Genomic DNA, 24,241 nt, shown 5'->3' on the forward strand with positions numbered 1-24,241 from the left:
ATTGGCAGGCTGAAATAACTCCCACAGGGACAGAAATAATGGACTTCCAGGGATTAAAATCTGGTTAAGTCTCTGCTACAGCATGCCCTCACCACATACCACTGCCTCCCAGCAAAAGGAACTTAATAAAAAGGAAAATGGTCAGATTATCCTAGTAAGTGTTCTCTAAGTTTTAGTATGAACCCACAGGTATGTCACTCAATGAAGGATTACACATTAAAACTTTCCTGGAGTAATTACCAGTGAGCATCATCTATTTTCAGATAGGTTAAATTTATACAAAGACAATTATTTAAGAGCTAAGAGTCCTGTAAACCAGCTAAGGACTTATAAACTAAAATAGAACAAGACAGAAATTTACACAAAGACAATTATTTAAGACCTTTATTAACAGGTGCTTGCAGTTTGTTGACTTTTTTGAAAAAATCAAGTTGTAAACTTTTATTACAAATTAAAAATGAAGTTCTTAAAAATCTCAGCTTGACCAGATATGAAACAATTTAAAAACCTTTAAAGGTGTATTGAGAAAAAACAGGCTTTTTTTTTTTTTTATTAAAAAACACGTTTGTCATTACCAAAAAGAGACATCTTTAGGTAAAAATAATAAAAATCCCATGCTGCATAGATAATGCAGATAGTTCTAGTTATCTGGTCAATGGGCAAAAAGCAAGCACTTAAGGTCTTTAGCTTCAATCTTTTATTTCTTATTGCTGGAATTTCATATTCATTTCTTCTTGGATGACTAAACTGCAAAAGAAAAAAAAAAGATTATCTTGTACAATTCACTGCAATGTTCTTTCAGTATACCAAACTGTTCTAGATTACATTAGCTAAGTAGGGACGGCATTAACAAATCTTATATTGGTTTATCCTAAGACAGTGATTTACAACAGGCGGGGGGACATTGCTGTGACAAGAATCGTTAACTTGTAGGTTCCATATGATCTTTTGCCAAGCAGTAAATAGTACAGGGGGGAAAAAAACCTAAAACATCACTGGCTAAAAGTGCTAATCCCCAAAATAGAACAATTACATGCCTCTCAGTATCAGGTAAAAAAGGAATTCCTTCATTTTGGAACTGATAATGTCAAACTCACCATTTTTCCTAAACAGACTATATTGGTCGTCATTATCTATGTTTACCAATTTATCACTTTTTGAAAATGCAGAATAACACAATGTAATTAACATACTTCTTAGGACAAGGTTACCAAGACCTTCCTCAGCTTACTGGTGAAATCACAGAACGTCCAGAAAGTTCATAAAAAGCTCTAATATTCAACATACAATGTGAAGATAGGCCTCCAGATGTTAGAACTGAGGTGGATAAAAGGCCAAGTATGGCTCTGATTCATGCCATTACCAAAATGGGATATTTAGGTAATTTTAAGATTAATTTGGGAAGACGTTGTAAGTAAAAATGGCTTACTTGACCTCATGAACTGGGCTTTTTTCTCTTGCATTAATGAACACTACTCATGACTGCTCAGAGGCCAAAAGGCCATCTAAGTTACTTACCCGGATGATGGTAGAGATGGTAAGCCGGCATTTACTCAGCCCCGCCCTGCTCAGCCTCGGGAGCGGACGAATTCTCAGCTGGTGGATCGGCTGCTTTTGTCTCTTTGCCATCTTGTGGTTTAGGGTTTTCTGGGCGTCTGCGTCGGTAATTAAAGTTACGGCGGTACCGACGTTGAGGTGGCTGCTGACCTTGGGTCTCATCTCCTTGATTTTCTTTATCTTCTTCATTGCCGTCCTCTCTAGGCTGTCTTTGGCGAGGAGGGCCCCTGGAATGAACATTGTGCAAACCTGCAGTGATGAAACCTTCTTTCTTTAACTCACCCCCCAGTGCTAACACACCATATCTGGTTTTTCTGTTTAATCAAGTGGTCTGCAGGTAATTTAGCCAAAACAAAAGAGCAGACTTGATCTATATTTCATAAATTGAGTGTGGTGACTTTGTATAAGGACTTGGAAGTATAAACTAAAAGATGGGCATTTAAAACAGTTTTTGAACTAGCAAACTTTTACCAATAGCATAATCTATTAGAAAATTAACCAGGAAATGATTTTAAAAGTGGCACAATACCAACACTTTATGTCATTTAATAACACTTTTAAACGGGTAACCAGGTTTGGGAACAACTATTAACTTATATAACAGATGAATACTTGCTAAAAAAGTAGGAAATCCAAACCAAAGATGCTCTCTTCATATAAATGAAAGTACACAATCACTAGAGAAATGCATGAAATACTGCTTCATATCCACTAGGACGGCCATAATCCAAGGGTCAAAAAATAACCAGTGTTGGTGAGGATGTGGAGAAATTAGAACCTCAGACACTGCTGACGGGACTATAAAATGGTATAGCAGCTTTGGAAAACAGCTTGGCAACTCCTCAAAATGTTAGTTACTATGCGACCTAGCAATTCCACTCCTAGGTCTATATCCAAGAGAACAGAATATTCACAATAAAAAGTTTTTTAAAAAGCAAACAACCTAACTGTCCATCAACTGATTAATGCAACAAAATGTGATACTCATACAATGGGAAGTAATTTGGCCATAAAAAGGAATCAAGTACTGATTGATACACGCTGCAACATGAATGCACCTTAAAAATAGGCTAAGTGAAAACAAGCCAGACACAAAAAGCCACATATTGTATACTTCCATTTATATTAAACGTCTAAAATGGGCAAATGCAAACACAGACAGTAGATTAATAGTAGCCGCGGGCTGGGGTAGAAGGAAATGGAGAGTGACTGCTAATTTTATTGAGGGGGGAAGGAAGATGAAAAATGCCTGGAATCAAGATAGTTGTAATGGCTGCATAATTTGGTGACTAAAAGTTCAAGTGTTAACATTCCAGCAATTATCTTCAATGGCCTAAAATTAAAGATACCAGGATCAAAGATAGTATTAGAACTTAAATCGCCAAGGAGAAGATACTATGATTTCTTTTGCTGGTGATTATACATGTTGACAACAGTGATTTTTTCTTGGCCTCTCCCCCATCTATAGAACAGCATCCCAGAAAGCCCTAGAAACACCAAGATTTTTGACTTAATTGGTCACCATAGGCTCCAATTCCCATTTAGATCTCTACATTCCATTTTCACCGCTAAGCCCCCAATCTCCCATCCCCAATGCCTACTAACCACCCCATGTTTCAGAACTCATGGTCTGTCTGGCGAAATTGCTGTGGCTTTCCCCTGTAGCCACCAAGTGGCAGTTGTTCCACCCCTATCACTGTGGCTTGTAAGTCAATTCTCCCCATTTCTTTCTAAAACCCTAGCTTTCAAATCTTATGTTAGGCTATATGGTTCAATTTACTTTTCCTTTTTCTGTTGTACTCATCATGAAAACACCAAATAATCTAGGCTTTTAGATTCTTTCCCTTCCATCTAGTTGTCTTCCACCTGGCTTTTCTCAATTTCAAGCATTACACAGTCTCCAGTCACTCCCTATTTTCCCAGTTTCTCTCTTCCTGTTTTCCCATACTTTATTTCTACTAGGATCTACAATGCTATCACCTGTTCCGCCCCTAACTCTCCCCCTAATCTTTTTCCCTCCTCTTTACCCCCAATACAAAGTCACCAATTAATCATAATCAACCCCAACCCTACCATCTTCATTTGGATAAACAAATGCCAGACAAATCCAACTCTGCTCAATCTGAGCCTGCTGCTCAAAATGGCTGGAAAAAAACGCAACCATGACGGTTAACATTTTAAATGTGTGATCACTACTCTATTTTATTTCCTCTATTTCTCTTTTAGAGAAAATTTCACAATCTTTGCCCCAAATTCCCCAAACCTCCTCTTACTTCTCCTTTTGACTCCACTAACAAACCAATGCCCAAGTACCCTGGCTTCTTACACATGAAACAGCCATGCTTCAGAAGAAAAGACCAACTTCTTACTTGTGGACAAAATCCTGTCCTAATTCATGTTTCAGCAGTCACTTTTAACAGTCTTCTTCTATTCCATTTTTTTCAGTCTACAAATACCCTGTTATTTCTCATAAAAAAAAATCCTTTCTTCACACTTTCTCCTTATTGCTACCTCATTTGTGTCTTTTTCAACAAAATTGCTAATACTAGTCTCAGATTTCTTTCAATTTTCTCTTGGACTTACGCCACTCAGGATTTCTCCCCAGTCATCATAGGCAGTGTATGTCATTTAACTACTCATTTCGGGGGGGGGGGGGAATTAAATTCCTGGATACACGTTTTGAAAACTCTGCATTCATTGAAAGAGTCATTGTAAATGTCAACTTCAAGGTAATTGTATGTCATCATAGCAATTATCTGGCACTGTCAACTAGTCTATCCATTCAGACTATTAAGTCAACATAAACCAAAAGGCAAACAATAAAACGTAAACACTCAACAACAAAAATTCATGTGGTATTTAACTTTAAGGACACCAATGAAACTAGGCAGAAAATTTAAGCCAGCTCCATAGTGCAATAAAACTAAACGAAGGATTCTGCTGTTGGTACCCAAGGATGTAATGGATAAGACTACCATGAGCTTTTTTAGACCTGCTTTAAAAACATTTATTACTGTTTTAAAAAATGGCATTGTGGTATTATTTATAATATTTCAAAAGGATTTAAGTCTAGGTTTAAAAATTCGAACCATAGTTCAGTTCAAGATCAACAAAGCCCAACAATCTGTCAGCATCAAAAATCATCTTTCCCACGGACAGTGGAGGTCCCATCGATTTCCAACATGCAGCAGCACATGGCTAACACAATGCGGTGGCTTGAGGATTACAGACCTCCGATTTTAGTTAACCAGCTAAGACTCAAGCCCATTTCATTAATGAAAAACTCAGGAGAGGACATACATACATCAATGAAGGAAAAAACAGCATTATAGACACTGACTATCACAAAACTAAAATTGTACATATATTGATATAGGTGGTAAAATCTCAACTGGGTTCCCAAGTTACTAAAGCTTCACTGAATGCTCCATCTTTGGTAAAGCATACCAAAAAAATCACATCTGGCCACTCAATGCTTTGATGTAAATAAGACCCTTAAAAGAAATAACCATTACATTCTAGCCTACCACTGCCAAGACTGAGAATATTGCCTCAAAGTGTACTACATTTAGGTACTAAACATGTCTGGCTGATGGAACTCCTCTTTCCCAATTACTCTGTATTTGAATAATTAAACATCTTCTGTTTAAAAGGACACCCAAGGTTGGTTTTTTAATTCAAGCCTAGAACTGGGTTTCTTTTTCCCAAAATGTAAATTCTTAATGGAATGGTTACATTTTGTAGCTTTGGGATAACAATCCAAAAGTACACACCTAAACTGAGGAATGATTAATGCAAAATTATGCTACCTCCAGAGGTAAAACTGTCACTTCTTCATGTGTGGTATGGTACAGTTCAGATACTCCTAATGCTTAAAAGATAGTTCTTACCTTTGCCTTCTCCTTCCCAAATAGTTTCCAGGTGGGAATTCCCACCTGTTCTCAGGAATTTTTTCCGTTTTCCCATGTCCGAACTATAAACTGTTTTCTGTTCTCCACAATGAATCGTTTCCACAAAGTAATAGCCAATACTACCAACCACCTGGGTTCAAGGAGCCGATTTTCCCGATTTCCCGACCAACTTTTCTCAGGATTCAGGAACGGGAAAGCGGAAAAAAATCCTGAGAACGGGCGGGAATTCCGCATGGAAACCCTACTCCCAAAGAAGCAAATCTTAAAGATACAATATAATGCAGTTTAAACTACTCTTTTACCTGTTCAAAGACAGAATATTTGAAATTCCATACCCTCATTACAGAAGAAAAACAAAACCCTGTATAAAGTAGACCTCATTTATGTAAGCTGTTTTTAACCAGTGCCAGCAAAAAAGATGCACAGAACACATTCTCAAAAACAACGGACTTCAGGTTCACCAGAAAAATGATTCAAACAGACTTCAGGAGAAGCGTGATGCAAAGTCCTAAAACATGGCTTAGGAAAAATTGTAATACAAACCGTACCTGCGGAATCGTGGTCTATAGCCTCGATACATATTCTGTCTCACTGGTCTACCTTGTTCTCCTGCACCCTGGTTGTCAGCACCCTGAAGAGACAATGGAAATTAAGCGGACGGGGTCAGTAACCAAGTAAAAACCCAACCAGAAAATGCAAAGTCTGAATACAGTAGTTAAGAATAAACAAAATCATCTCCAGTACTGTGATTATACTACAAATTAATCCTTTTGGTTGTTAAAAAAAGTGCTTCCCATCATGATTAATGGCGCCAATATAGGGGAAGTCAGCAAGAAAATGCTTAAAATGCAGTACTGTCCAAAGTTACTACATGCTGTTGTTGATCGTTTTACTTTTTGGTGAAACTTACCTCCATCACTTCTCCCTGCACTGGAGGGTTGGAATACTGTGGTCGACGCCCATAGGGTCTCCGCATGTAGTAAGGTGGGAACCGTCGCCTGCGGTAGGGCCGGCGCTGTTGGGCCTGGCCTTCGGGAGCACTCTCCGATCCCTCATTCTTTTCCCCACTCTCACTGTTCTGGTAATTCTGCTGGTAATTGCGTGGAGGACCCCTGCGACGTGGATAGCGTCTATAATGGTTACGGTCTGCTGCGTATTTACTGCCTTGCACTGGAACTCCACCAGGGCCTGTAACATTTGCTGCCTCCGCACCCTACAAAAGCCATCATATATTGACAGTGACCATAGAATTAAGTATACTTAACAAAATTTACACAAAGCAAATAGAAAAGGGTCTATGTGGCCAGGGGTGCATAGAAATGATTAAATATTAGCTCCTCACTGTTCTGAAGAGATTGCCCTCTAACTGCAGCCAGCACATTAGGCTTGATGCACTTGTGTTCATGTAGTCACCGGACCCATCCATCCACATTAAAGCCACCATCCTAGCGGATGAGATCTCCAAAACATTTCCACACTGAAGTCAAACCTTTACACAAAAAGCATCCTCACCTTTTCTCCTTCAACAACATCAAACTCCACAGTCTCTCCATCTCCTACACTGCGAAGGTACTTCCTGGGGTTATTCTTCTTTATGGCAGTCTAGTAATATCACATTCCAAAAATAGATTAACAGGGGAGAATAATGTGCTTTTTCATTTAAAATGTACCAGAGTCAATATTATTTTAGCTTGGAGACACACTTAAAATTAGCTTTAAATAAGACCAAACCATCAATAAATTAAGGAAAACAAGGACCAATGCTACCCCCAACCTCAACCAAAATACTCCAATCTTACAAGGCCCCAGCATTTTACCACTATTTTCCAAACAAAAACAAGTAATTTAACACAAGACACAATGTGTATACATTTTAAATGCTTTTAGCAAAAGCATTTTATGTAGCTTTGAACAAAATGAGGATTTCCATCTATCCCCCAAAGACTGCACTTGTAGTAGAAGCTAGCCCCACATAGGGCCAGTTTAGATGACAGGCGAGTTTAGTTTTGCATGCTTCAAAGTTGACCAAACCAACTTTGTCCCTGCGCTACTATATCAAACTTAATTACAAATGTCAACCAAAATCCCATCGGACCTATCTGTGATAATACTTCAATGGAAATGCAATACACATGTTTTAACTATGCCACTTTTGAAATTATCTGACTGCATGGGACAGTTTGTTATTGGCGCCCACAATATAAACCTCACATTTACTTATTCTCCAGACTGCTACAACAAAGTAAAAGGGGAGAATAACACCTCACATTTGTGTGTAATATCTACAAAGTTCTTTCACATATTTCCTATTCAATCTCATTATGACAGATGATGTAAGGTATTATCACTCCTTTTTTTTTTAACAGATGAAACAGGCTTTAAGAGATTAGGTGACTTGCCCAAGGTCACACAAAGAAGTAAGTGGCAGGGTGAGGACTCTTCTAAATCCAGGTTTTGGGACTCCAAATCCCATGTTCATTCTACCTCACAGTATCCATTACAGGATCGCTCATGCATTTCCATTCCAAAGGAGGCAGGACAACCAACAATCTGAAGCTGATTAAACAAAGTTGCCCAGAACTGCAGTCTCCTTGATACACCACCAAGACCTGAGCAGCCAAAGTCCCCAAGAAACAACTAGATGTTGAAACCACTTCCAAAATAAAGAGGAAAGCATATTGGTGAAACCCCATAGGTCAGTACAAGTGGGTGACACATATTCAGCCAAATAATTGATCTCATCTGTCATCTAAACTGTCACAAAGTTTTCATACCTTTTCACATATAGCCAACTCTAAATTACCTGCAGTCATAGGGGATAGCAGAAGTATGGATAATTAAAATCCCCATACTCTGAGTTCAATCAGCATCTTCAACACCCTCCCCAATCTCCCCAAACCCTTCCTTTAGTGTTGCTAACAGGCAGCAAGACTGACAGGCTTTGCTGTCTCTTGTTCCTAAGTCTGCATATTCCTTTGAACACAAAGAAGGGAGATAAGGAACGCCTAAGAGTTGGTATTCAATTTTATAAAAGAAACATGTTTTAAAACAACATTTTGTCTGAGCAGTCCTGTACTTATGTTTAGAATGTAAATGTTTCCACACTTACATTTGACCCTCGATTACCTGATAGTGTTTTGGGTGCACTGGAAACTGACCTACCCTCCCTCTTCATTGCCAGTGAATGCTGTGTATGACACTTCAAGAGAGCTACAAAGCACCAACCTAAGATAGCCTTCCTTAAGTGGTATGCTGCCATCCAAGCTCACAAAGGCCTGAAAACAGGTGTGTTTGGAAATTCACTTTAGTCTTTTGATGTCTGGATTACAGTAAAAAAAAAAGTGGCTACAAAAGTTCTTAAGAGTGATTTTCAAATACAAGCTGACAATATTTCACTAGTCTTAGTAAAACAGACCACATAAGTATACATATACATATACCCCACCCACTGCACACCCGTGAGGATAATTAAATCCAATGGAGCCTGTGACAGAATGTATGGGATACTAAAATTGCGTTCACTGCACAGTGGTTCACTTTAATAATAAAATCCCTAATGCTCAAGCATTTTTCAAAACAGTTTCCTTATATGATACTTGAGAAATTTCAGCATGTAGAACCTACCCTGTTTTTTTCCTCTCAAAACACTGAAGTCAATCTAAAAATGATCGGAATAATTACCAACTTTGCCACACCGCCTTTTCATTTAACTTTATATTAGTGAGGACTTCTAAATTTTCCAAGCCAGCCAAAATTCTCCAAAGGTGAAAATATACCTGACCCATTCAAAGTGCTTTAGAATAAGTAGAAGGACCTATGTTACTTTGCTAGTTTTCTAGCATCCACTTGAAATTAAATTCTTGCAGCTTTGCACTATCTCCCCCATGATTACTGTAATCTGTCCTTACCACAAAGGTAAACCTAACCGCATCTGAAAACATCTTCAAGTTTCTGTGTATTTTTTTGGTAGCGTTACTAGTTCAAATCCAGGTTAATGGAAGTTTTTCACTCATCTGAAATTAGGTTTGAAAATTTATTGTAATGTCTTAAGTGATTCAATAATTTAAAAAGCTACAACTATTAACAAAAATACCAATATGAAACAGCTATCTTAATTTAGCAACCTAGCAATACAATGTTTCAATGTATACATTTATTCAGCCACCACTCTCCTCCTAGGAATTAAGTAACTTGCTTGGTGGTTGGACTCAGCAAGCAACCTTTTTGTAAGGAACAAAAGATGGGAAAACATCCCTTTTTCTTCCCCAAAACCTTGAGCAGAAAGTATAAATGTCCACATAAGCACTCACCTGGTGTACAAATACGTCTTCCTTGGTGTCATTCCTGCAAGACAGGGAATCAAGTTGAACAGGTTAGAAAATAAAATACATTTCCATGTTGCCAAAGATTAAGAACTCGCTGGGGTCATTGTATGCATCTCCCTCTATTTTTCCTACTCTTAGACTTTCTGGCTGCCAACCAGCCATTAGGAAACTTAAAAAATCGAAACAAAGAAAACAAAGCTAGTAAGCCACTACAATTTCTGCTTTAAAGACTAAGCAGTTGCCAACAGTTGCTCACCTTACCAGCTATAGAACGATAAAACAAAGTTTAAGAACCCAGTGACCTATGAAGCCATTAAGAGAGTAAGTGACTAGCAACATCTATTGTCATGCCTTGTCCTACTAAACATCATTGTTCCAGCACACCCCACTCTTACCTCTAGAGCATGGTAGGAGACCACAAATATTTCCTTCCATTAATTACTAGCTTTCGTCTTCCTTTCTTCATCCTCAATCATTTCCTCTTCACTATTTCCAATTCCCAACTCTCTTTGCGGTCATAAAAATGACCACTAAAACCCCCACAGAACGCACACCAGGAGTGAGTTCTAATGTAAAGCACAGCCGATGACTGTCCATCAACTGTAACAAAGTATCACTTTGCAGCAGGACAGTGGGGGACTTCATGCATGTATGGTATGGGGTATATGGGAACTCTGTTTTTGGCTCAATATTGTCATGAACCTAAAACTGCTCTTAAAAATAAAGTACTTTTTTTTTTTTAAAGACCATAGTGAAGTGCAAACATGGACACCACCAATACGCACCCACATCATTCACTTGGCAAGCATTATACTGGAAAACTAAGGAGGTGAAGATGAGCCTTTTTTTACTAGCACACACACCCCTTCACTTCGTATTAGACACCATTTGACATCAATCCTGACTCTAGTCAAACTGTTGATACATATAGTTGCAGTATTTACTTCAGAACTTTAAAAGTAGTTGTTAACGAAGGCAACATTTACCCTAGGTCTTAAAAAGTTTACTAGAAAATGAGAAAGATGTTCCAGGTAGAGAAGGCCCCGGTCATGGGTAGAACCAGCACCCAGTAAATTCAACGCGAGCTGAATTCAAACTGGCTGGAGCATAAGCAATACGGCTGTGGGAGGATAAAGAACAGGTGCTAAATCAGCACGCAGGTAGAGGAGCCAGCAAAGGCTTTAAGTTGAACTAGAATGTGACACCACAGATTTATTGGATGTGAAAATCTAGTGGCTGCTATTATGGCAAGTTTGACACCAAGAGTGTCCAGTTAGTTAGAAAAAGCAACTCCAGAAGTCCAAACCGGGACTGTGTATGACAGTGTCTGTGATATCTGTCTTGAGGTAAAATGGGAAAAACTGGATAAATGGATGTTAGATGGGAAGGGGGCAAGTAGAGAATGTTTTGAGTTTTTAGCTTGGAGATTGGGGTAAAGGTGATGGTACCAGAAGCAAGAAGAACCACGGGAAGAGAAATCGACTTCCAGACCTTTATATTGACTTCCTCCACCCTCTTCATGCTGTTAGTATATCAGAGTGAGAAAGGGCTCAACAGTCGTTCTAGTGCTTAATGACAGAAGGAACAAAGGTTACATATGAACTAGACTGGCTGACTGTTGGCTCCTTGCTGATCCATGGAGCAATGCATGTGCCAAATACATATAGCTTGGAATATCATAACACGAGGATATCTAAATTTACGGGAACAGGACAATTTTAAATCTTCAGAACAAAAACACACACAAACCCAAGAACACTACAAAGCTACTCAAGGCATGTGATTGAAAACTGACCTTACAAGCTAGGTGAGTATTAGGTGCACCTAGGGAATTAATGGCTGGTTATAATGTCCATCTGTCAAATAGGCATCACACAAACAGTTCCATAGCCATCACTAGTTTTCATCTCCAACACGATTTAATTTCAAGCCCTAAGGTTCTAAGGGGACAAAAAATTGGTAATTTAGAAAATTGGTAGAGAAAAACAGGAAAGGTGGGCCAAGTCTAAACAGTGATTCTCAACAGTCCTAACCACCACAGGGCCTTTCAAGTTCTTCTCACCGAGCTGAAAACTAGGTATTTACATATCAAAAACACACACTGCAATAAAAAGAAATAAAAGTAGTTATCTATGAATTTTATTTCAGGGTTGTGAAAGGAGTATTAGAAAATTTACCAAAACCACGTATCTAGTCAGGACAATCCTCTTGAAAATAGTACTAAGTAGGCAATCCACAAGACTACGTGATCCCCTGGAAAACAGTTACGGGAGATGTTTTGGGGGCCTGTAGATACAGATAGCCCTCTGCACCTGCAACTTCCACATCCATGGCTTCAACTCATCGTGGACAAAAAATAGTCAGGGGAAAAAAGTACTCAAGTTGTTGCTGATGTGTATGTACAAAGTGCTTAGGCCTACTGTGGTGGTGTCTATACTGAACACATACAGGCATTTTTCTTCTATTATCTAAACACAGAGGATAACAACTATTTGCATAGCATTTATGTTGTGCAGTCATGTGTTGATTAACAACAGGGATAATTTCTGAGAAATGCATCATCAGGTGATTTTGTCATAGTGGAAACAGAGTACACTTACACAAACCCAGGCTACAAACATGTACAGCATGTTACCGTGTGGGCAACTGAAACACAATGGTGGTAATTATCTGTGTATCTAAACACAGAAAAGGTAAATAAAAATACAGTGTAAAAAGATTTTGAAAAAAATGCTATACCTGTGTAGGGCACTTCCTATGAATGGAGCTTCCAGGACTGGAAGTTGTTCTGGGTGAGCTGGTGAGTGAATGTGAAGGCCTGGGACATTACCGCACAGTGCTTAGACTTGATAAACAATGAACACTTAAGCTACACTAATTAAAATTTTTTTCTCCAATAATTAACAGCTCACTGTAAACCTCTTACTTGACTGTATAAACTTTTCTGTACAAAAATGTTTTCTTTATATCCGTATTTTATAAACTTTAAAAAATTTTTATTACACAGGGTCAGGATCAATAATATTACTGCCTTCTATCTCCACATCTTGTCCCATTGGAAGGTCTTCATGGGAAATAACATGCATGGAGCTGTCATCTCATGATAACAATACCTTCTGAAGGACCTGCCTGAGGCTCTTCTTGAGAAGGTTGTCATTCTTCAGAAATGTGGGTTGTGTTCTTCTTTTTTCATCAGAGTTGCTTATAAGCAGACAATGCACCATGAACATTTCTCTCTATTAATGAAAACCTTTAGATATTTGGGGGTTGGGGGAGGGCATATTTTCAAACCTTTAAAGGAGCTTGTTGTGGTCTGCAAAAGCTCCTGCCAAACCCTTCACTAAATTTTCTTGGGGGTTCTTTTTTACCTACTGCAGGATTCTTCTCTTGCCTATTCTGTTCTGCGTTCCTGTCCCAACAACTCCAACAACTCCTCCTTAATCAATTTCTCAGGAACCACATCTAGGAGCTGCTCAGTATCTTCATCCACACCCACATTCAAGTTGTTGGCCATCTCAACCAGTCTAGTTGATTTTTGTAACTTTCGTGCTAAGATATTGCAACAGCTACGACACTAGGCGATAGGAATTTTCCAGCTCCATTATAAAGTTATAAGTCCACTGTTTTACCGTGTTTCCCAGAAAATAAGACCCGGTCTTATACTAATTTTTGCTCCGAAAGACTCATTAGGGCTGATGGTCTGGCTAGGTCTTATTTTCGGGGAAACAGTATATGCAGTCTATCCATCTATACGGCACATGACTGCATTAGGTACTATAGGTAACCTAGAGATGATTTAAAGTTATTGGAAGGATATACATAGATTATATGCAAACACCACTCCATTTGACATATGGGACTTCAGCCTCCTCAGATTTTGGTATTACAGGGAGTCCTGAAACCAATCCCCCGTGGATACTAAGGGATGACTGTATGTAGAAACCAATACAGGTTCAGAAGTGATGTCATGCCAGACAATACAGCACTCATTTATTCTGTTGACACTAAACCAGCCTACTAGAAAATACAGTAACCTCCCCCACCCCCATCCATGGTTTCCCTTTGCACAGCCTGAAAATATTAAATGGAAAATTCCAGACATAATTCGTAATTTTAAATTGCGTGCTGTTCTAAGTAGTGTGATGAAATCATATGCCATCCCACCTGGGGAATCACCCCTTTTTGTCCAGCGTATCTACACTGTACACACTACTACCCATGAGTCACTTAGTAGCCGTCTGGGTGACCTGATATACTGCTGTGGTATCACAGTGCTTGTAGAACTTCATATAACTCTTATTCTACATAATAAAGGCCCCAAAGTGCAAGAACAGCGATCCTGGCAATTCAGATATGCCTAAGAGAAGCCGTCAAATGCCTCCCTTAAGTGAAAAGGTATGTTTGTATAGTAAAAAACATAGTATACATAGGGTTTGGTACTATCTGCGATTTTAGGCACCCACAGGGGATGGGATAACTGTATCATGGCTAAAGTGTATCTGGATTTTAGGAAGAAATTTGACAGCAAGAAATTCAGTTTTAGCCAAGATAGAATACTATGGTTTGGAAGCATTAAATCAATACAGCTGTAGCTTGTTAAATGACGACCCAGAAATTCATAGCACTGCTAACAGGAAACCTGATTTTTCGTCCCCATTCTACTATTACAGCAGCATAACCTTAGAAAGCTGCCGCCTCCTCACTGCATCTTCTTCTTCACCCGCAAAATGGGAAAAACTAAACCAGACAGGTTACAGCATACATTTACGTCCCAGACACTGTGCCAAGCGCTTTACCTGTTATCCCCCAACCCTCACAATGCTGAGGTAGGTGCTGTTATCCACCCCCCATGCCACAAATGAGGAAAAGGAAGCATGTGGTCATCTGCTCACAGCAGGATGTGAGTCCTCAAGGCCCGATCTTCACTATGTTGAGAACTCCAAAAGGATCAGTTTGGAAACCTTTACACTTTAGCTTTAGAGGTAGGTTACAGCATATGGTTTCTCCAGTTTTGGGGGAGGACAATGACAACTAACAAGCACTCCTACATCCTCACCTGCAATAGTTTTTCCATGTAATTAAACCAGGACTCTACTACACACACCCTTTAAAAATGTAAAAATGCTTCTCAGCTCACAAGCTACACAAAAACAGCTGTGAGTGGTGGTTTGTTGACCCCTGATCTATATTAATACTGGAAAAAAAAGCATGCCATGGCCACCAGAGATCTTACTGAAGAGTGAAAAGCAGCAATTAAAATAAGATGACCAAAATGGCTAATCAAGAAACACATTTTAACCTGTAGCTATCATTGATGTAATGAGGAGGGAATGCAGGTATCCCCAGCACTGCACCTTGCCTTTTGTGGTATAACCTGAGAACCAAGAGACACACTCCTCCCTTTATCATACTTTACTGAGGGCACAAAGTTACAGACAGAGCCAACTAGTTTATGAGCTCCTTCCCATTGGTGGCAAGCAAGTCACTGAGAACAAGAGGCTATCATGCTTTCATCTAGCCCCCCACACACTTTAGGAACATGGTAGGTGCTCAAAACTTTTTTAAAATATTTGAGTGCCTACTGTTCACTTAATACTAGCCAGCTTTTCAAATTAAAATGTAATTACTGCCACTTTTTACTTTTGAAAATTCTATTCTTGCATATTATTCCATCCTATTAGTTCTTCTGTCGCAAACCACTGGGCCTATATATAACGAAATGATAGGAAATCCAAAGGTCTCATTCATTCCTTTAACAGAGTTGAGTATTTACTTGTGCTAGCCAGCCAGGCACTGTGCTAAGTGCCAGAAATAAAAATAAGACATGGCCTATCCTTAAGGATTTCAATCTAGAAGTCTACTACTATTCAATCCAATATAGCAGTTGAATTGCCAAATATGATTTTCTGCATATTATGTTGTCATACCAGTCAGATACACAGAGCAAGCAGTACATAGAGCACAGTGGTTCCGAGTTCCTTACTAGAACCAATGGTGCCAAAGCTGGAATATTGGCTATTCCTTTCCTAACTACATGATCTTGGGTAAGTTGCCTTAATTTGTAAAGTGGGGACTATACACTATTAAATGTTTGCTAAATATCATTTTTTAAAAACCTAGTGAAGGACATACTATAACCAAGCCTAAGTCCCTCCATATTGCTGCCACTTGAAATAATTATGTTACTTGTAGTACAGTTTGTAGAACTGCTATCCAACAGAAATTAAAATAGTATTCATTCAGTACATGACATAGTACTGACCTCAACAAAAAGGAACCACACAGATAGCAAGAGGCTGAAGAAGAAATAGGGATACCATTTTAAGTTAGGAGACTGCTAAGGAAAAAGAAATCCTGCTGGGATTTAAAGAAAATACAAGCCTCTTCAATAGTTCCTAAGGTAGCACAACGAAGGTGAAAACATGTAGCCATCACTAAACTATACTACTAATTCTATCCCAATTTAAAAAAGGATGATAACCTAAAATTTTAGGAAAACATTTTTTTTTTTTGTTAATCCGCAACACTACCTTAAATGAGACCTACCATACAAGCTTATCTAGCCACAACCAAATACTCTTACGCTATTATCTTACTGCAGATTACCACACGAAGCCATTTTAACAGCTTGATTTGCCCAAATACATGAAATTAATTTATGATCCACTGGTAATAAAAGCTCCAGGGTTTATCAACTATATGTCCCCAAACCCAAAGTATCTAGACACCAATTTCTAAGTCCTGCAGATGGCTCTAAGATCACAAACCGCACTTATCATTTTATTTGTTCTCTATTAAAACACTCCGCACACCTACCAGGCACACTCTTATATTTCACACATTTTCTACCATTGTTCCTGCTTTATGAGAGCTAGATTGTAGATGCTTCCAAGAGCTGAGAATGGAGGGTAGGAAACCCAGCAATTACAGTTCCAGCACTAGGAAAACATAAGGTGAATACACTAATTCTCTATTCTAGATTTTAAGATGAAAAGATCTTACTGATCAGTGACTTGGCAAATGAAGGCTGGATAACTTCTGCAACTTCAGATCAGTGGCTAACATATAACCAGCACCATCACCGCCGAAGACTAAACCTCACAGCCATGACCAAGTATTTCTGTAAAGCTAAGCTGTTACCCTGGCTAGGTTTCTTATACATCTTCCTAGACGATGGGTAATAAACCCAAATGCCTATACAGAAGCCAGGCAGGAAGGCAAATCAATAGGAGAAAACTAAACCTGACAGACAGAGAAAGAGACTATATGCTCCATTTATAGGTGGTGATAGTTTTCATGGCCAGCTGAATTTTCATTTACATGGGACTATATGCCCTAAAGCTAAAATTCAAGTCTTCAAAAATAAATACATAAATAAAAAATCTGGGTATTTTTGGTGTTACCTCCTGAACTTTTAAATGTCAGTAATTAATTCCAATTCTTTTTAAGACACTATTACTGTCCAAACAAAACACCTAGGGAAAGACTTTGCTACTAAGTCACCAGTTTGTGACCAGTCTGCTTATTCAATTCTCTTGGCTCCAAATTCCTTACCTACCCACAAAAACTTAGAATGATTAATTAATTTAGCATTTTAAGTACTCTGGAGAACAGAAAAGTATTCCTATTCTGATCAAAAGATCAGAATTTATTCATTGAAAAATAAATTGTTACTGATTTATGCCAACCTTTTTAGTTGGGTGAGCATGGATTAATCCACAACAGCTGGAAGCAAGACAAAACCAGGTGTAAAAAAGCAGAGATTCAAATCCTGAAGCCACTGACCTCAGAGGCACCCTTCATGTATCATCCTTCAACGGTACTTTCAACAGTTTTGAATAAAGTTTTTCATAATAAAATGCAAAATAACTTTTAGGGGCCAATAAACCCCTCTAGTCACATAATCCAATTATGTTTCGCAGATTCAGCACACAAAAAATAACAATGAATTTCTCAGAATTCCTAGATTTCACAGCCTAACAAAATAAAGTAAAAAATTTTGCTGTTTAAAAAAAGCTCTATCGAAACAAAAACTCATAGACACAGACAATAATTTAGTGGTTACCAGAGGGTAAGGGGGTGGGGGGTGGGTGATGAGGGTAAAGGGGATCAAATATATGGTGATGGAAGGAGAACTGACTCTGGGTGGTGAACACACAATGGGATTTATAGACGATGTAATACCGAATTGTACACCTGAAATATATGTAAATTTACTAACAATTGTCACCCCAATAAAATTAAAAAAAAAAAAAAAGCTCTATCTTCTTATTTACCACTTTTTATACAATTAAGATCATAAGGAAAAAACCCTTTAAAAAGTAATTCTAACGAAGCTGTACCAACGATTATAATACTCAATAATTTAGACTGACATAAATGTTTACAATGAAAATACATTTTTATAAAGGCAAAAAATTTACATAAAAGCCTTTTATTTTAATGATAAAAATCTTAAGAACCTAGAACACATAATCATAGAACCCCAGAGATAAAATTAAAGTCATGGCAATAATCCCAAACCCTGCATGTCAACCCCCTCCCCAAGGTGTCTCCAGCCTTGGCTATATAGTGAACCCTGAACTCCTAACTCCCAGAAGTATAGTTCTTTAAGGCAAGTACAGTTCTTTAAGACATTTAAGGCAAACCTCTCCTGGACGTAACTGTAGTCAGATTTTAGTGTCTTTCTCAAAAGTCTCAGAATCATTGAAATGACCACTTTAGAAATATAAAGCACGTTTGAACCAGTTAATTTGACAAAATAGTTGAGGTCTGGACAGTCCAAACAAAGAATCATAGAAAGCCAATTTACATTTAACTTGTCCTGGAAGATGACCAGTTGAGTTGATTACAAGTCAGAACAGAGATATTCAAGTAATGACATCTCATAAAAATTTAGAGTATCTAAAGAACTACTCTTTCATCTTGGGTTATGAATTGTCTGCTTCAAAAATATCACAACCTATGTCCATTTAACAAAATACAGCAAGAGAGAAGGCACATGCTACAATTTTTAAAGCACACACAGACTAAGTTCTAACCACTGAAAAGGCTGCAAATTACATTCCTTCCTACCAGAAATATCCTATAATTACATTGTGTCAAGGTTAAAAGCAATGTTTTTCAAGGTATGACCCACAAGCCATGACCACCTGAAATTCTTGTTAAAAATGTACCCCAAATCACCCCAATGAATCCAAGCCGGGAAGGAAGAGCTGAAGAATTTGCATTTTAACACCCTTCCAAAGTTAAGCACACTTCAATTCAAAAACCACTATTTTAAGGGTTAAGCCAGAAAGATGGAAATACTAACTTAAATGCTAACAAATTCAGAGATCAAGCAACTAAAAAGCGTTCAAATACAAGCACCAAAGCATTCCCTTCCTCACCAGTAGTAACCCATCATCAAAAAAACTGATGGAAAACGTAGCCTTGGCCTGTCAGGAAGGCAGACAATGTAAGAACAGATGGAAAATTCCTGAAGATTTTGGGAGAAACAAAATGTCCCCCCCCCCAACCGCAAATATTGTAAAAACAGACCATCAGATGCTTATAATCTCTTTGCCCCTGCCATACAATAAATGGTTTTTCAAACAATTATGTCTCTCTTTAAGCTTGAGCTTGCCCATTTAGTTCCCCTGCAGTGGTGTCCATTTCACATTCAGTATTACTTCTTACTTGTTAAGCGTTCTTTTAAACCTAGTCGTCTACTACCTTCTTCTCAAGCAAGAGCGGAAGAAAACGCGGAGACGGCGCATGGCACCTGTGAGGCCCACACCACCACCAGCGCGCACAGTGCCTCTAACCCCTGCAGCTGCACGCCCAGCCCGGGCAGCCATCTTGAAGAGGATGCCCGGCTCACCAGGGAGGCCACGAAGAGCCCCGCGAAGACCCTGCACCTTACTGGCACCGTCACCAACTCCACGCGTTAATCCTACACACGCAGCCTGTCACTCTGCCTTCCAACACGAAGAACAATGCCATCACGGATCTATATGCCATCAGTGGGTCACATTTTAAATGCCCATTTCAACAACGTGTGAGATGACAGGGATAAAAACGTGGTGGGCACCGGGTCTAACAGCCTCACACTAGATCTCGGTTTTCTCAGTCTGCCCTGTGGGGAGCCGGCTCGCTCAATCCGCACGCCCTTTACACCGCTTTGTACCGTAACAAGCCCTTAAGTTAGCTTCGGATTAATATTTAGATGCAAAACAAAGACAATCTCTGGATGCACTACTTTCTTCAGTCGTCCAGGAAAACAAAACCCCACGACCACACCAGAGGGAGCAACCTACGCACGCTTCCAACCCTCCCAACCCGCAGAGCCTGCAGCTGCGGGCAGAACGAGCGCGAGGCAGGACGGTCAGCTCACCTGTTGATGAAACCATATCCGTTTCTTACATTGAACCATTTTACTGTTCCCAAAACCTTCGTTGCTGGAAGGAGAAAGACAAAAAACCTCACGATTACCAGCCATCCTTTTTCAAACCCGCCACGCTTCAGCATCCGGTCCCACGAGCGTTCCCCCGCGGCCACCTGACAGCCCCTTTCTTCATTGCCAGCTCGCCGGCCTCGCCCCGGCCCCCTCGGCGCCTCCGCGGTCCACGTGGGTGAGCTCCAGGCAGCAGGGCCAGGGTCGCAGGCCCCAGCTGGGCGCGCGCGTAGACAGCCGGCGGCGGGCGCGGCTGCCGGGCGGCGAGCACGTGAGGCAAGGGGAAGCAGCCCAGCCCACCCCGGCCTGCGTAGGCGACTCGCCGCGCCCTCAGGGTACACGCGGAAGGGAGAGGGTGGGGGGACGGAACAACGGCGTGCGGGCCCCGGCGCACGCGGCCGGCGGGGAGGGGAAAGACCCCGCCGCACACGCGGTCAACGACGCGCGGCTGCACGGGGGAGGGGCGCGCGGCTGCGCGGGGTCCACAGGGGCGCGGGAGCTGGCGCGTGCGCGCCCGCCGGGCACGCGAGCCGGCGTCCGCGAAGGCGCGGGCCTGGGGGAGGGGCCGCCGCGCCGCCGAGTCGGTCCCCGCCGGCCGCGCGCCCGCCGGCTCGCCCCGCTTCGGGTAACGGTTCCACCGCCAGGCTTTCCTACGGCCCAACCCCCGCCCCTTTCCGGCCCTTACCGATGACCTTCTTGTCCCCGCCGGCAGGCGCCGCCGATGTAAGGCCGCCCGGGCCGCCGCTCCCTGCGCCGCTGCCCGTGGTGCCGGGCTTGGTGTCGGCAGCGCTGAGGGCGGGGGCGGCGGGGGGGGCGGCGGGCGGCTGCTGGGTCTCGGCCTCGCTGCTCATGGTTGCGGTGATGGTGACTGGGGCCGGCTGCGGCAGCTGCGGCTCCTCCCGGGGTGTGATGGTAACTAGGCCGGCGGCGGCGGTGGGGCTGCTCAGGGCTCTCTGGGGTCCGCTCTCCGCTCCCGCTACCGATCGAACTAGCGAGAATGGCGGGACGGGCGGGATAAGCCTTGAGATCGACCCGCCCTAAGCATCGTTCACTGGCCAGGAGTGCTGTCAATCTTGCCACCTGACCCCAATTCCTGACTTCTATTGGCTAACACTTTATCACTCCTGCACTTTCATTGGCTCCTGGGCGGCTAATTTGGCCGACCTACAACCGTTCCTGCCTCCGCCGCTGCCGCCATAGAGACCGGAACTAGAATTAGAGTAGTCACCACGAGAACCATAGAGTACCGAGAGGACGGGCAGAGAGAACGTGACTTTCACTAGGCTGCAGCCTGGGCAGGCGGGCCATACATCCAGGATTGTATCCTGGTGGTAGGAAAGGCACGGCCAAACGCTTGCGCCAGGATTACCCGGCCGGAACCGGGGGCTTGAAAGGGGCCCCGTCGACACCTTAGTTCCATGTGGAAAGAAGGCCTCCCTCCCTTCCTGCTCCAAATATGGTCCTTGTGACCTCAGACAGTTACTGTGGATAGAGCCTGCATTCTACAATGGCCGTGGTACTCGCGGCACAGCCGAGTGTTTCTGGACCAGACTTAAACGTATGCATTCAGAGTGTCCGTTTTCGGCGGAGCAGTCACCTTCGAGGGACCACGTAGGCTTCTCAGGCTACCCCTGCTCGGCATTTTTAGGGCGGAGGGCGGGGGCGTACTCCATGGGGACCTGTCTTCCCATCCATATTACCAAGCATGTAAGGACTGTCTTGTTAAATATTCAGGACTTTTTCTATTGGCCACAAATCAGATTTAATCTCAAATCACGTTTATTGTGCAAGCTAGGCGTTTTTCTTGCATTTTATTACAACAGTCACGTGACACAAGGATTACTATCCATGTTTCACAAACGATCTATACTTGAGGCTGCCACATGCTGTAGCTGAATCCTTCATTCGTCGTTTAGTAAGCGTCTACTATCTGCTGGGGATGGACTAGTGCACCAGATTCTGCCTTAAATTCATTCTAGGGATGAAAGCAGAAATTTAAACTCGCAACACCACAGCGTTGCAAAAGCACAAAGCAATTTGGGAGTAAAGGCAGAAGAAGGCGGAGTGCTGACTCCAGGCACGTGGAAGTTTATGCAAAGGCAGAGGCAAGAAGAGATGGGGTCTGGGGGAAATGCAAGTAAAGTAGTCCAACAAAACTAGAATGAAGACATTGTGTTATAGAGGTAGGCTGGGTCAAATTAGGATTTTATTCGAAATTTATCCTAAGGGCAATAGTGATAAGGGTAATTTAGAGTTGTAAGTAGGGAGTGTCATAATTTTTTTAATGGCTGCTGACTGGAGAATGGGTTGTAGGGGGGCAAAAATGGAAGTAGTAGGGAAAACAGGCTAGTGCAACGGTCCTTAACCCCACCAGTATCATCTAGGCCTGTCAATTCCACTTCCTAAAGGCATCAGTGAATCAGTCCTAAAAATCTCTAATCCCGTCATTCCTACTGCCCTACTCTAGTGTAGGCCATTATCAACTATTACTTAGAGCAGAAGCAGGCAAACTTTCTGTAAGGGCCAAATAATACGTACTTTAAGCTTTGCAGGCCAGACGATTCTGTCTCAACTACTCAACCTTATAGCCTGTAAGCAGCCACAGACAATCCTGTTCCAAACTTTATGGACACTAAAATTTGAAATTCATATAATTTTTACATGTCACAAAATATTCTTTAGACTGTTTCAACTATTTAAACATTTAAAAACCATTCTTATTCTTAGCTATATGCCACTGAAAAACACAGTGAGAGGGCCTGCCAACTGCAGTTTGCTGACGCCTGGCTTAGAGCACTCCTAGCTGGTCTCTCTACCGCTTTCTTACTCGAATATTCCCCACCACAACATCCAGAGTGTTCTTTTGAAAACATCTGATCATGACACTGTCTTACCTAAAATCTTTCAGTGACTACCACTACCCTTAGGATTGTCCAAATGTGGTTTACAGGACTCCGTATGACTTCTCTAAACTTACTCCCTACTTGTCTTTCACTGCTTTCCCCAACCTTCCAGGTGATTTTAGCCGTTGGGCTATCACGTACTATTCCCTCTACTTGTAACAGTTCCTCTTTCCCTTCTCCTTTGCCTGCTTAACTCTCTATCCTTTAGGTCTTGCCTCAGATGTTATTAGGTGACAAGATTCTCCTATCCTAACACTGAATTGCACTAATTAAATCTTCCCAGCCAGACTGAATTCCTGGAGCAGCTAGAATAATACCTGACACACAGTATCATAATAAATTTGATAAATGAATGAGATGGTGTAAAGGGATTGGAGAAGGTACAGGCAGCAGAGAGGTCATCTGCATAACTGTGCCAGTAATCCAGGTGAAAAAGGCTTGCAGCAACAATGTGTATGGAGAGAATTAGGTGGAATCTAGACCTGCTATTCATCTGTGCCAGCTCCAGATGACTTTTGACTGCTAAGAAGAAACTGCAAAAGGCAGTTCTGCCAGCACTGAGGACAGTGTGCCCCTATAGGCTTGCAAGCTTTTTCCCAAAGTGTAGTTAGACAATAATGACAGCAGCACCTGAGAATAAGTGAGCAACCTTCCCTATGTATTAATAACTGCTTTGAAGGGATGGCTTCTCAAGCAGAAATATAAATTCTGTAACATTTGTCTTTACAATGTTACTTAAAAGTATCACTAGTTACTCATCCAATTACTTCACTAAGCTGTTTCCTGCTAAGTGGAAATAAAGATGAGCTCTTTCCTACTAGTTTCCTTCTAGCCACCTCTCTACTACTGCAGAGATGGTACTGAAGCACTGCAGGATAAACAGTTTATGTCAAAATGCATCTCCTGTTCCAAGGTGAGAGCTCTCTGCTCCACAGTTCTGCTAGTCCCCCTGCTACCCTGAGTGCACCCTGCGCAGCATGGTAACCACAGTTCAGACAACTCCAGTGCCTACCTTTAAAAAGTGATGTGAAAGGCAAGGGGGTTCATTTCAAAAATCTCCTTTGCAAAATAAATTTTACCTTTGTCCCAATCTCTGATAGACTGGCCCAG

The 24,241-nt window shown here is 41.2% G+C and overlaps 1 protein-coding gene across 2 annotated transcripts; it reads right to left on the bottom strand.

Moving 5' to 3' along the window:
• Window positions 1–370: 370 nt before the first annotated feature.
• Window positions 371–21,227, bottom strand: YBX1 (Y-box binding protein 1). Of its 2 annotated transcripts, XM_081057915.1 has the most exons (8): window positions 20,914–21,227; window positions 20,169–20,232; window positions 9,779–9,812; window positions 6,981–7,070; window positions 6,379–6,681; window positions 6,017–6,099; window positions 1,519–1,784; window positions 371–747 (listed from the first exon to the last, which is right to left on the bottom strand). In XM_081057915.1, exons 1-7 carry the CDS (start codon window positions 21,077–21,079, stop codon window positions 1,550–1,552), a joined length of 975 nt encoding a protein of 324 aa, XP_080914041.1. In that variant the 5' UTR covers window positions 21,080–21,227; the 3' UTR covers window positions 371–747; window positions 1,519–1,549. The 2 variants fall into 2 exon arrangements, with proteins under 2 accessions (XP_080914041.1, XP_080914042.1); XM_081057916.1 differs by lacking the exon at window positions 6,981–7,070 and having other exon boundaries at window positions 20,914–21,216.
• Window positions 21,228–24,241: the final 3,014 nt, after the last annotated feature.

This window comes from Rhinolophus hipposideros, assembly GCF_964194185.1.
Source record: "Rhinolophus hipposideros genome assembly, chromosome: 8".
Classification (NCBI taxonomy): domain Eukaryota; kingdom Metazoa; phylum Chordata; class Mammalia; order Chiroptera; family Rhinolophidae; genus Rhinolophus; species Rhinolophus hipposideros.

What these genes read in the sequence shown, in the direction of transcription:
- YBX1 (XM_081057915.1), bottom strand. Translation starts at nt 21,079, where the DNA reads ATGAGCAGCGAGGCCGAGACCCAGCAGCCGCCCGCCGCCCCCCCCGCC. An exon ending in GGATATGGTTTCATCAACAG is followed by an intron (nt 9,813 to 20,168) that starts GTGAGCTGACCG and finishes CCTGTCTTGCAG; the next exon opens with GAATGACACCAAGGAAGACG. An exon ending in AAGACGTATTTGTACACCAG is followed by an intron (nt 7,071 to 9,778) that starts GTGAGTGCTTAT and finishes TGATATTACTAG; the next exon opens with ACTGCCATAAAGAAGAATAA.